This window comes from Pseudogymnoascus verrucosus (assembly GCF_001662655.1).
Source record: "Pseudogymnoascus verrucosus strain UAMH 10579 unplaced genomic scaffold scaffold_73, whole genome shotgun sequence".
NCBI lineage: Eukaryota > Fungi > Ascomycota > Leotiomycetes > Thelebolales > Thelebolaceae > Pseudogymnoascus > Pseudogymnoascus verrucosus.
The window spans coordinates 81,650-94,272 of NW_017263724.1; the positions used below are offsets into that span (position 1 = coordinate 81,650).

Here is a 12,623-nt window from a genome sequence, read left to right on the forward strand (position 1 = left end):
ACCTGCATCGTTACTATTTACAGTTACTGTGTCGTATTTTAAGACCTACAGCCACCTCATCAAGACAAATCGCAGTGTTTCAAATCACAACAACATCTGTGAAACCGGAAGTGAGCAATTCCAGTTAATTGATTTCTGAAACGAGAATCTCCCTCATTCCAACGGGTTGCTGCTATCCCGACCGACCACTCCCTCCCTACATGGGCCGGCTCAATACTATGATACATCATGGCTCCCTCCGTCAACCACCAAATAAACGGAAAACAAACAAAGTTTTAAATACATGAAGAGGTAAGTTTTTGCGCCACCATGCATGGAACAGCCCATCTAAAACTCCCAAACCAAACACCCAGAATGAAGGGCGGGTCCAACACGCGTCGCATCGTGCATGCGATGGGACGTGGACGCGAAGTGAGTCAAGAAAGTGAAACAGCGGAAAGGAAGATAAAATTTGCATCTTTAATGCCCGGCGCGTGAGAGAGCGCGTTTCCCTTTTGATCGATCATTTGAAGGCGTGCTCGTTGATGTTCCAGCCAGATTATGGATTATATGGTACAAGAAGGTAGGCGTTATTGACGTGGTATATTTGCGAACAAGGCGTGGGTATCATGACCCGTCGAGGGCCGACAATGCGAGAACATATAACAAAAGTGTCGCCGTGGGGAGAAAGGAGTGTCTTGGTGCGTATATAGGTTTGTGTGAGGCTCCCGAGACTAGCTCATCACAGCCTTACTTTCTGCCCAGTCAACTTGAACCAGATAACGGCGACAATCTCCTCCTTGAACAGCTCCCATGGGTTGCGGTTAAGCAGGTTGCTCAGTTCTCGGTAGTTGTACATCTCTCCCCAGCAATCGCGTCCCCACTCGCAGCCTGCCATGTTGACTAGGAAATCACGGCCCTTTCGGTCGTAGTGAATTAGAGGATCGTTGCCGTGGCTGTTGCAGGCGTCAGGCGGGAATGAGTTTGCTTTGCGTTGTTCGATGAATGCAGTGTGTGGCCTGATCCACGGCTGAGCGGAGTACATGAACTCCAAGGCATCCTGTTCCTTGTGCTCCCATTCCATGTGCTTCTGCTCGTAGGCTACCGGGTCCCACCAGACGTCAAGCAGGCGGTCGGTCCATGGGCTGCGCTTGACGAAGAAGGAGCCAAGGTTGAAGCCACTGCAATCTTGCGGCACTACCAAGTTGATAGAATTGGCCTTTCCGTCGCCGACGGGAGACAATGATTTCTCGTCCAGGTATTTATCGGTGAACGGATGGCTGATGTTGAGCGGGTTGTAGTGGTTAATATCTCGGTAGGTGTTGGCTGCGAGGTTGTTGAAGATGTGGGACTGGAGGGAGTAGGATGGCTCCATAATAAACGTATTCAAGTCCAGCCACCAGAACCTATATCTGTCAGTAAATCAAAGCTGCGTAATATCGGAGTATCACCCACCATTCAGCATCAGGGTACTTTGTCAAGCAGTTCCTGATGGTGTCCACCTTCTCCCAGCTCTCTCGCCATTCATGTGCGTATCGTTTCTTCGTGCTCATATCCACAATCTCCAAGTCGTAACCCCATCTCGCCGCGTATCTGCGCTTATTTCGTATGCTGTCTCGTTCAATCGCCCATTCGCGAGGGCCCTTCCATTCCATCACTCCTCCTCCTTGGTTTGCTGCCAATATAATGACAAACTTCTTACCGCCTCCCAATAAAGGCGCTCTACGCCAGTAGTAATGCAACGCTGTGTAACTGTCAGTACTCGCCAGATCGACCAATTTTCACAATAACTTACGAGTCGTGTAAAAGAGAATCGTTGCGAAGATCAGTCCAAAGACGATCAAAAAGCGAAGTCTGAACTTCTGAAATGTGTTTATGGAAAAGTTTGCCAATCGGCCGAGTTTGCTGCTCCTGTTGGGCATCCACCGCCCACGGCCCAGCTTCTCCTTCTCAGCGTACTTCGAATCGTCTGGGGTGATCACGAATTTGGGCAAGCTAGTTGAGATGTTGCGCATGTGTCTGCTGAAAAAGCCATTGTTCTGTGTCGAGAAGGAGGGATACCCGCCATTGACTTTCGAGCTCTTTTTCCTTGCGCCATCCCACGTCACGCTGTTAGTGTTCGCATTCGCCCCGCGCAATCCAGTGGCAGGACTTGCCCGCCCGCTCGTTTCGACATAATTTGTCGTGAGCCCAGGGCTGGACCATCCGCCGTCCTCGTTGGGAGACGGCGACCGTGAGAGCGACATCGAGGGATTGGGTGTGCCTGCTCGTGTTTGTTAGCTACAGCTTCTGCGAAAATGGTTTGTTGTCGCTGGGGGTGGGAGTTGACGTGCCTGGAATGGGAGAGAGAGAAGAGCCTCCGCCGCGCCCTCGTGCTGAAGCGTCGTTCGCGTCCTGGACGTTGAGAGTCTGTGGAATGTGAGGAATGCCAGCAGCAGCTGATGATCTCCGTCGCCGATGTGAGAAAGATGAAACTTGCGACGAAGACGACGTCGAGACGGGAGTGGAGGTAGCCAGAGCGAAGGCTGAGAGATACACCAGAGGGTCGGGGACCGTCTGGTGGTTGTCGCTGTGGCTGATGGGATAGTATGTAGTGCTCACAGCACGAACACAAAAGATAAGCGACTGCGACTACGTACGCCTTGTACTCGGGGCAAGTCGAGTATGGGGGGGAAGCAGGGGTGTAGGTTCCGGTCGATAGAAGCCGTATCGTATCGACGTACAGTATGTACAGTTGGCGCGGAGTTTGCAGTAGTGATGTCTCTGGTGTGTCTAGCGGAACTATAGCGAAACTTATGATCGGGTTCAGGTGAGATAAGAGTAGGGTACAATGTTGAAAGCGGAGGAAGAAAAAGGGCTTTCGAGGCTGTATATGTCTATCTCCTCTTTTTCCCACTTCAGATACTTTTCCTGTACGAGGGAGGAGAGAGTAGTAGTAGTAGTACTATAGTACTATAGTGCGGTAATCGTCGCAAGGGGTTAGAGTGACAGTGAGTGGCCAGATGTCGATGGTGGGATTTTGGGCGCTGTGGGTGCTCATGGGTGCTAATGGGTGCTAATGGGTGCTGTGGCTTTCGTATTCGACCGCTTTTTGCAAGGCTAGTAGGGCTAGGACTACTCCAGTATGGACGATGATGGACGTTGGACGAGTAGTAATCGAGTTGGCTGGAGCTGTTATGGAGTGTATGGAGTAGTATGATTGATTACTACTAGTATGGCGTAGTATAGTATGGGCGTGGTAGTATGGATGTTGCGATCAGCCCGCAGCTAGAGGTACATTACGAAAGTAAGAGTACATCCAATGATTGCAATGCTTTTATCCCCTCAATCCCCCCAACGAGCTTATCGGCAGAGCAACACGAGAGAAACTGAAATTGCAAATGTTAAGTAAGTATAATGTAATGTGGTCGGGCTACACTTTTATATGTACGGGGTAGGGGGGGAATAAGGTAAGTAAGTAATAACACAGTATCTCAATTACAGATTGACAAAAAGGCAAAAGGATAAGAGAATCAGAGATGCACATTAAATGGAGAGCAGACATACATACTCTATAGGGATTGAAAGTATCCGCTCCCAACATTAGCATCTCCTTTTCTCTAGACACAACGAGATTACTTTTTGTTTTTTTTGTGGTCGATTGGCAAAAGACCTAATCTAGCTTACATGGTTGTTTTCGCCGAGAGCGGCATTTTACTGGTAGACCAGGGGGAGTAACAGCCCAAATATTACGGTAAGCGGAGAGAATGCCATCCCCTATTTCCACACAAATACCGCCCGTGGACCATGCCCTGGACTCCTTTCCCAGCTCTGACAGAAGCAAAGGCTGTTTTGTGGACACCGCTGCTCTCATTTGCTACTTGGCGGTGTCCACGCCGTGCTTGGTATATCGATCGTCATTTCGTCCCCATGCATGGGGACGAGAAATTGAAGCGCCACAAGTAGCTTCCTCTAATTTCCTCAAAATCTTACTTCTTTTTCTGCCCACGATGACACGGGGGAGTTAATTGGCAGAAAATGTGGACAGCAAGTGAATTACATATCTGACTTGGAAACTGTAGTACTGTAGTGCTGTAAACTGCCAACAGTCGGACAGGCAGTGGACACGTCTTCCTCTGCGCTGCTGTTTGATACCGTGAGGTGGCCAAGTATGACAATAATGGAGATGGTAGTGAAACGTTTCGAGGATAGTCATGTGACTATTGTTCCTTGGTAAGACCAACCTGAGTCTTGGGTTCACTCACAGCCAAGGACCGGCTGTAGATACTTACTCCATCAGTACGAGCGTGTCTCGGTGGGATCAACATGGCAAAGCGGCAAAAGTCTCGGCGAAGGGACAAGTCCGTCGTTCTTTCCTTTCTAGCCGCCTCACGCTTCCACGTGCACATCTAGTAAATAAAAGGAAAGTGACGGCGCGTAACTAGATATTGCAGTACTGCAATGGTATATGGATAGTGAGCCGGCAATGGCAGTAACTGACATTAGATCGACTGATCGTTGTCTTTCAGAGCTTCGTCATCACGTGAGATACCACTCTTAACTGTGCAACAGTTGTGGACCAAGTAAGGCTGCAACACACAAAATTGCTTCCAGCCCTCTATTTCTGGCTCCTCGAATCCTTCTTCGCCATGGTCTGGCCACTCTCTACTCCGTATATTGTGTATGATGAGCATGAAAGACTCGCGACCAATCACGTACCTCGTTGACCTGTCATGGAGAATTGACAACAGGCATGGGCCAAATGTTTGGGCGGCTAAGCGCCAACCATTGGCCACTCTAACATGACCTTAAGCCCCATACAGATGGCCGGCGCGTATGTCGACCTCACCTCCTACAATCAGCGTCAAACACACGGCCTGACGGATGGCCTTTTGGCCACTGAGTACGCGGCGATTGTCGCTGTGTGCTATGGATAGAATAAGTATGGATCAGGTGGGACAAGTCGCTCTTTTCCTTCTTTCGTGCATAGCTAGAGCGTAGACGCGTCCCAGGCATTTCAAAACCGTGACTCCGAACGCCATTGATTGCTCTTTCATCTCTCTTCTTAAAACTTCATCCTGACCTTTGTTGCGTGGCCTTGTTACGAGTGTGCTCTTTCTTTCCTTTCCTTGTCTCTGTCTCTGTGTTGCCTCTTTTCGCCTGATCATGGCAAGCCTCAACAAACAATAGCCTGCGACAATAGGAACTCCTCCCCCAATACCTTTCGTTTATTCAATAGCTTTGTTCTCTGGCACGCCTACCATTTGGCTCGAGACCCCCGCTCTTTACTCAATATATTCTCGATACTTTCAATCTTCGTTTCAGTCAGACTTAGACAGTCAATTAAAGCATCACTCATGTCGATTCACACACATTCACTTCTATAACAACAAACACAACCAAGACAACCTGTTTCCCTTGCTCTACCGAAGCCCTGACTTGCTCCGACAATAGCTTTGATAGCTACTCAACTCGCCATTCAAACTATCACATACTTGGGATCCAAGGCCAATATGTCAAACACTTCACGACTACAAGTGGCTCAGCCAAAACCTGGTGCCAACTCACATTGCGACAACCAAAGCAACCCATTTGATACTCCCTTTGATGAGCTGGACTGGGATGAAGAATCTCTCGACGAGAATGGCCGTGATACGAATTTCCCAGACGACAAATCCGACGTTTCTCGCATGACACAATGGCCGACATTTTCTAACTTACCAGCACCGCCGATGCCACAGAAGCCCCAAATGAAGACCCGAAAGTCAGTAAAGCGGTCTTCAGTAATCAAGCCCACGAGAGAAAAGTCAAAGCAACGTCAAAAGAAACAGAACGAGAGGGCCGGCATCAAGCTCAACACGAATGTCGCACGCCATCGAGCTCTCACTCCAGCAGTTACACAACCCAAAACAGATGCGGCTGGTCCGTTACCTGCGGCGGACGCTGGTCGGTTTGTGGATCTGGCTGCTCTTCAATCTCTTGAAAGTCGAGCCGCCCCTCCAAACAATGGGGGATTTTGGAAGAATCTCCTTGGCAATGCACCAAATCCTTCAGTAGCGGTACAACACACTCCCGATCAGCAGGGCAGTTCTAACGATGACGCCGCAGCAAAGGCTGATTCGATTCCTGGATTTGCCAACCGAAGGGCAAAAGACCTAAAGCCTCCTTCTCTGACAATGGAAGGAGATCTATCCCCTAGTGACAGGCCCATAGTTATTGGAATATCGATACCTTCAGCCAGACTGCAACAACATATCACAAGTCCACACACTGCTGGCTCGGATACTTCGAACATTCTAAATTGCTACGAATCACAAACCCCCAGAGAAAATGCTCCAGAGACACCAGTCATCGTTATCACACCAGCCGAGGTGTCATATTGGTCGCCAATCAGTGCAAACACAGTGACGCCACAGTCAAGGAGAGTTGCATCAAGTGTGTACTCACGACCCGCCAGTTATTCTCATACCTCAAACCAACAAGAAGAAATCCCTCCCATGCCTCAAATATCGCAATCTATTCTAAATGGCCGGAAAGCTGGAAGGGAATCAGTCGGTACTATTTTCGCGGAAGACGAAGATGATGACGATGTTCTTTCAGCTCGGCCCAAGAAGCTCAGAATAGGGACGGGTGCTATTTTGGAAGAGGATGAGCAACAGATATTGACAAGGAAAAATCGGTCCGGATCCGATGGTAGTGAGAAGAGACCCAAGAGCATGCTTTCACCGAATGACCGCAGGACGTCGACTGGTTGGTGGAGTACGATTCTCTCGCCATTTTTAGCTCGATCTAATACGGTAAACTTCCCATCAACCGCGAAACAAGGAGAGAGCCCTATAGTTCCGGATGTCGCCACACCTGATACAAAAAGTGGCCCGGGCGAGTTCCGCTTTTGGGAGAAGGCTCTTTCACCAAAATCACCTTTGTCTTCAACAACCATTGCGTCCGATGACTGGTGGGACAATCGAAATACTATCGATGGAACCCCTAAGTGGGATGGAACTGATTCAAAATTCAAGGATGGGATTTACACCTACAAAGCAGAAGAATCATACGGGACACTCCCTTTGACGCTGTCACGCAGCACTCGGGCCGCAGCAACTGCGAATCGCCCACAGCAAAATCTAGATGTGGACCCTAACAATGGAACGCGTGAACTTCAAAGGGATCAGTCTTTGGCAGTGCGGTCAGACAGAAGCTCAATTCTCAGTCCTGCTGATAGAGAAGCTCCATTCATGCTCGATGACCCATCAGTAACGTCTGTCGATCATTCAGTTGCGTCTACAAGCACTGGCAATCAACAAACTGCTCCCCAAGGCCCAAACGCCGCGCCGCCAGCCATGAACAACACACCCACAGCGACGCAGTCCCAAGCTAGCCGAGAGAATGCTCCAAAAGTCGTCACTCCTGCAGCCCCACCTCCATACTCTCCACCACGACCAGGGTTTCCTAAATATGCAGCTGTCTATCCACCTGGCCATAGCTCATCTGCCCAGCAACCTCAGTCTCCTGGACCACTCTCCCCTGGTCTGCAACAAGCAATGTCATCAACGGGCGCTATTGCACTGACAGATGTCCCATTGACCCCAGCTACACGAAGAGTCATCAACCTGAATTCGGGTTATCCGACTTTGCCACCGCCAACGGTTGGCCGAGCGGTAAACCCAGTGGACCTCGAGATTGCGTCAGAGAAGGCACGTAAAATTGATGCCAAACGTCGGAGGCATGAGAAGGAAGAAGTCGTAGCCCATAAAGCAGGTGGACTCTGGCGTGGACGGGGATGCATTTCCAACAGAGGCTGCTATGGAAGAACCGGTCCAGAAGGTCGAAAGCGAAGGAGATGCTGGCTTGGTGTAATTTTTGCGTTGATCGGATTGACGATATTAATCGTCACCCTTGCGACTCAGCTGCACAGGTCCACTCCAAATGTTGAGGTTCCGTCGCAGTGGGTTAACTTGACAGTTTTTCCACCAATATACACCGGCGTGTCAATGGTATCATCCACAGCAAACAATGTGGCCAACACAGGCTGTGTATACCCGAAGACTGTCTGGAGTTGTGCTCTTCCGAAAGAACTTCAGGCGTCGGTTGCCCCGAACAAGCCAGAACAGCCAAAACTGAAACTCCTCATTCAGTGGGATAACAGCAGTGCTGCAAACGCGACCTGGGGCGGTCCAACTGGGGCACAAGTTCGTAGGTCTGCTGGCAACCCAGTCAATGCCAGTCAGTTCTTGAAGCGTCTGGCGCTGAAGGCTAGGCAAGCAGTCACGTTCTCACCCTCACCTGCAGCACCTACCATTGCAGAGCAAGGTTTCCTGGGCAATACCACCGATGGCATTGTATCTGACAACAAATCCGGGGAGCGAACACCATTCTACATTACCTTTCTCAATCCCCAAGCAGCCGCCAAAGCTTCGACGAAACTGTCAACAAGACAGGAGAAACAAAATGCGACCACCGCATTCCCCGATCTCGGCAAATTGATCCCACCCCCAGAGCTGAACGCCGACGGCACTGCCGCACCCGCAAATCTCCTTCCAACACCTGAGCAGCAGCCTCTCCGGCTCTTCGACCGCGGGCTTCCCACTGAACACTACGGGTTCTACACGTACTTCAACCGCTCTATCTTCCTGAAGTCGACCGCCCTCCTCAATGAAACGAACTTGGGCGACGGTGAGGTGCCAGATGATCTCAACGGCGGCTGCGCAGAATCCGAAGCACGCTTCCGATGCACGTGGTCGCAGACCCGCTTCTTGGTGCAGATGTGGACGAGGAAGGACGCCAACAGCGCCGTGCTGCTTAATTCAACGGCTACATCTAGCAGCAGCGGGACTGTTACCACCACCATCCTAGGACAGGATAACTCGGCGTTCCCATACCCAATTACTATCACGACTGATAGGCACGGTGGCGATCCTACGAAGAAGGGGGTGTTTTGTTATGAGATTGATGAGAGGGAGAAAGTTGTGGCGGGGAGTGGAAAGGTAAGGCCGGAGTTCAGGGCATTTGGGGGGACGTTGGTGAATCAGGCGCCGAATGCGTTTGATACTACGAGTAGTAATGCGGCGCTGGGGGGGTTTGATGGAGGGAATTCGGGGTGTAGTTGTACGTGGGCGAATTGGCATCCTGCTACTTGAGTGGGGGCGATGGGAAATATTGGGAAATGCGAAATGGAATATGGGAGAATGGGAAATATCAGGAAATGGAAATGGGAGAATGGACAGGGGCGTTATATTTTGTGCATTATCCGGGGCATAGCATATTAGATGATTAGATGTCTTTGTACGAAAATCACACGATGTTTGAGCATTCATGAATGAATATCCATGAGTGAAATTGGCCTCTGAAGCATTGTCATTGTCCTGAGATTTCGTTTTCGTAAAGTTCCTCCACAATTTTGTTACCCATATTCAACCCAGACAATCTAGTATGTCGGTATGTCGTCGATCAGCACACAAGCCGCCCCGGCCAGTCTGGAAACGCCAACACCTCCCATGCATTACCTACTCCCCATAAGAAAACTCCGGCATTAACCTGTACCACCATCGCTCGCACCGCCTCCCCTACCATCTCATCCTCCCCCTCCCGTCACCCCCATATCCCCTCTCCGCACACCCAAAGACAGACGAAGGACAGACGAACGGACGGGCATCTACCCATCATACCCTCTGTGCTTATTAATCTCATTCAACAACTCCTGCAAATCGTCATCGCTGATCTTGTCCGCCAAGCTGGGCACCAGCGTCTTCGCCTCCTCAGCCAGCTCGCAGCACAGACTGCCCAGCTGGGCGCGCTCGAACTTGGCGAGCTCGGGGTGCGCGGAGAGGAGGCGCTCGACGGCTTCGACGTTCTCTTTGCGCTTGAAGCGGGCGAAGTGGTCGAGGTATTCGAGGGTCTTGTTGAGCATCCTGTAGAGCACTTCTGTTAGCCCTTGTTCCCTGTGCCTCTGTATCTTTGCCTCTCCGTGTCTTTCTCCGGGAGGAACTGGAAGTGTGGGTGTGGAAGGGGGAAGTGGGACGCACTCGCTATCATTGACACGCTTGGAATCCTTATCCATCTTGCGCTTCGCGACGAGGGCATTGATGACCAGCGCCGCTTCCGAGTGCGTCAACGCGTCCACATCCTGGAACTCGCCGAGCTTGAGCTCCGCGCCGGCTTCTTCGTCACCCTGGGGGGGTGCGCGCTTGCGCATCGTTTGCGCGGCGTTGGTGGACATGATGGGTGGGGTGGAGGGGTTCGTTCTGTCGGGGTGGATTGAGAGGTTGTGTCGGGGTCCAGGTGAATAGTTTTTCCGTGGAGGGTCTGTTGTAGTTGCTAAGAGGGGAGAAGGGGAGTGAGGCGAAGTGTAAGAGGTGGGGAGGTTGGAGGCGTGTGGTAGAAGCAAGCGGGCGGTTGTTTCTTTATCTCGTTGTGGTGAGGCTGGTAGATTTAATCCCTGTCGACGGGATCCGAAATCTGGGGTAGACGCGGCGGTAGGTCCCTCTATCGCCAAACGACGAGTAGCTCCCACGCGATGCGCCGATTGACCAGGAGCACTCTATGAATACACGAAACTAACGACATTCTAATGATCGGATATTATATTTGTTGGAAGAGCTCGTAATAGCTATTGCGGGAGTTGAATCGTACGTTGGGAGCGTGAGCGGGCCGGAGGAGTCGGTCAAGCCGTTGCTATGTAGGACCCCCCACCGCACCTCAGACAGCAGGATATCGTGGAAGTGCAATGCTTACGAGAGGGATAGGGTCGTCTTTGCGCTTTTTATTGTCAATAAGGCTGGTAGTCTGATCTACCAGCGCGATTTTGCGGAGGGGCTGTCGAAACTCAGCACGAACGAATACATTATCCTCGCTGGCACATTCCACAGGTACGCCTCGCTTTCCTCCCCTCATCGGTGTCGCTCCTACTCAATTCCTGGCATCTTTACAGTATATATTTCCAGTAAGCTAATACCCACGCAGTGTCCACGCCCTCACCACCCGCCTACACCCCCTACAACACAACGCCCCCCGCGGCTCATTACTCGACCGTCCAGAACCTCCCTCAGGCATCGAAGTCCTGGAAACGGAGAACTTCCGGCTGCAGTGCTTTGAGACGCTGACGGGGACCAAGTTTCTGATATTCACGGAGCCAACGCAGCAGAATGTGGATTCGATCCTGAAGAAGATCTATGAGTTGTACGCGGACTACGTGATGAAGAACCCGTTTTACCAGGTCGATAACCCGGTCAGGTGCGAGGTGTTTGATCGAAAGCTGGTGGGATATGTGAGGCCGCTGAATCATAAGTAGGGGGATGGTGGAGTGGGAAAGGGGGTGATGATTGTTAGGGATTCTTGGCGTTGAGGCTGGATCATAAGGGATTACAAAGTAGAACGAGGATACTATTATAGACTATACGGTAAAGGTGGAATAGCAACACGATTGGGAACTACAGGAAATTCATAGAGGTGATCAGAGCGCCTGGCCATCCTCCATTCATATGATATCAGTTCTAAAGTACATGCCGAACGCCACCTGCAATGCCCATGGAAATACCGTCTACTTTATGTAGTATCCATCTTATCCGAGTCATCCTTCTTATCGTCCTTCTTATCCCCGGATCCGGATGCCTCGCCATTATTATCCAGCAAAGGCTTCGACTCCTCATTCTCTTCTGATATCCCTGGCATAGCCTCGTTCTTTTGCGCCTCCGCCTCCCGCTGGCGCTTTTGCCTCGCCTCATCCTCCTCCATACTCATGCGCAGTGCGAGCGCGAGCTCGGGGTCTGCAGATGGGTCGAAGCCGAATTCAAAACCGCCACCGCCAGCTCCGCCTTCGCCGCCACCTCCTGCTCCACCACCGCCCGATCCATCGCCGTTGAGAATAGGGGAGGCGATGAGCTGGTCGCTCAGCAGACCTGGTCCGGGTGGGATAATGGTAAGGTGGGATCCCTCTCCGCTCTTGACGTTCTCGTTGAAGGCTGTGAGCTTCTTGGTCACGTCATCATCGATGTCACCGAATGCAATGAAGTCGATCGATACGGCGTGCTTCTTCATCTTCTTGGCCAGCTTGACGAGGCTCTTCTCATCTTCTGCGATGGGGGAGCAGGTGAATACAATTATGCGCATGCGTTGTGTGTTGTTCTGGCGATGCTTGAGTGCAAGCTAGGACAGGTCAGATCGGAACGCCGACAGATGCGGGAGGGGCGAAACTTACACCTGCTATTTGAAGGCCAGTTGCCAAATGTGATGTCCCAGAGATCTTGCTCTTTGTCCTATGAAGCCCTTCCAAGATCTTTCCGTGGTCCGTCGTCAAAGTCACCAGCACTTCTGGACCTTTGCCACCCATGCTCATCAGACCAACTGAAGACTCCGGGTTGCCTTGTGTGACAGCTGAGAAGACCATAGAAACGGCATCGGCTTGCGCTTCGAATCGTGTGGGCGTATAATCTCCATTTCGACTGCTCTCACTGTTGTCCACCACCACCATCACTGCTTCGAGAACCATTCTGGCGGTTTGTTCCAGGCGAAAGTGAGATGAGCTGTATCAGGTATTTGACAAGTAGAATCTTTATGTAATATCGCTCGCTGATACTGTATCGCGGTTGTGTTATTGGAGAGAGCTTGGGTTGTTGGGGTTGTGAATAGAGCTGTCTGATGTTGCGGCTCCAGGCAAGGTGGACCACCCT

The 12,623-nt window shown here is 51.1% G+C and overlaps 5 protein-coding genes across 5 annotated transcripts; 2 read left to right on the plus strand and 3 right to left on the minus strand.

The window, feature by feature from the left end:
* Positions 1-5: 5 nt before the first annotated feature.
* Positions 6-3,486, minus strand: MNN10 (alpha-1,6-mannosyltransferase). Its single transcript, XM_018279535.2, has 4 exons — positions 2,313-3,486; positions 1,775-2,242; positions 1,435-1,723; positions 6-1,385 (listed from the first exon to the last, which is right to left on the minus strand). Exons 2-4 carry the CDS (start codon positions 2,223-2,225, stop codon positions 722-724), a joined length of 1,404 nt encoding a protein of 467 aa, XP_018125636.1. The 5' UTR covers positions 2,226-2,242; positions 2,313-3,486; the 3' UTR covers positions 6-721.
* Positions 3,487-4,521: 1,035 nt separating this feature from the next.
* Positions 4,522-9,265, plus strand: VE01_10129 (uncharacterized protein). The gene is made up of 2 exons (XM_018279536.2): positions 4,522-4,911; positions 4,971-9,265. The coding sequence occupies exon 2, from the start codon at positions 5,472-5,474 to the stop codon at positions 9,093-9,095; it is 3,624 nt and encodes a 1,207-aa protein (XP_018125635.1). The 5' UTR covers positions 4,522-4,911; positions 4,971-5,471; the 3' UTR covers positions 9,096-9,265.
* Positions 9,266-9,320: 55 nt separating this feature from the next.
* RPB4 (RNA polymerase B) lies at positions 9,321-10,364 on the minus strand. The gene is made up of 2 exons (XM_018279537.2): positions 9,981-10,364; positions 9,321-9,866 (listed from the first exon to the last, which is right to left on the minus strand). The coding sequence occupies exons 1-2, from the start codon at positions 10,172-10,174 to the stop codon at positions 9,611-9,613; spliced, it is 450 nt and encodes a 149-aa protein (XP_018125605.1). The 5' UTR covers positions 10,175-10,364; the 3' UTR covers positions 9,321-9,610.
* On the plus strand, positions 10,176-11,245 carry VE01_10131 (uncharacterized protein; the record flags this gene model as incomplete). Its single annotated transcript, XM_018279538.1, has 3 exons — positions 10,176-10,236; positions 10,553-10,823; positions 10,918-11,245. The coding sequence occupies 3 exons, from the start codon at positions 10,176-10,178 to the stop codon at positions 11,243-11,245; spliced, it is 660 nt and encodes a 219-aa protein (XP_018125606.1).
* Positions 11,246-11,316: 71 nt separating this feature from the next.
* VE01_10132 (uncharacterized protein) lies at positions 11,317-12,581 on the minus strand. Its single transcript, XM_018279539.2, has 2 exons — positions 12,152-12,581; positions 11,317-12,099 (listed from the first exon to the last, which is right to left on the minus strand). Exons 1-2 carry the CDS (start codon positions 12,440-12,442, stop codon positions 11,500-11,502), a joined length of 891 nt encoding a protein of 296 aa, XP_018125607.1. The 5' UTR covers positions 12,443-12,581; the 3' UTR covers positions 11,317-11,499.
* Positions 12,582-12,623: the final 42 nt, after the last annotated feature.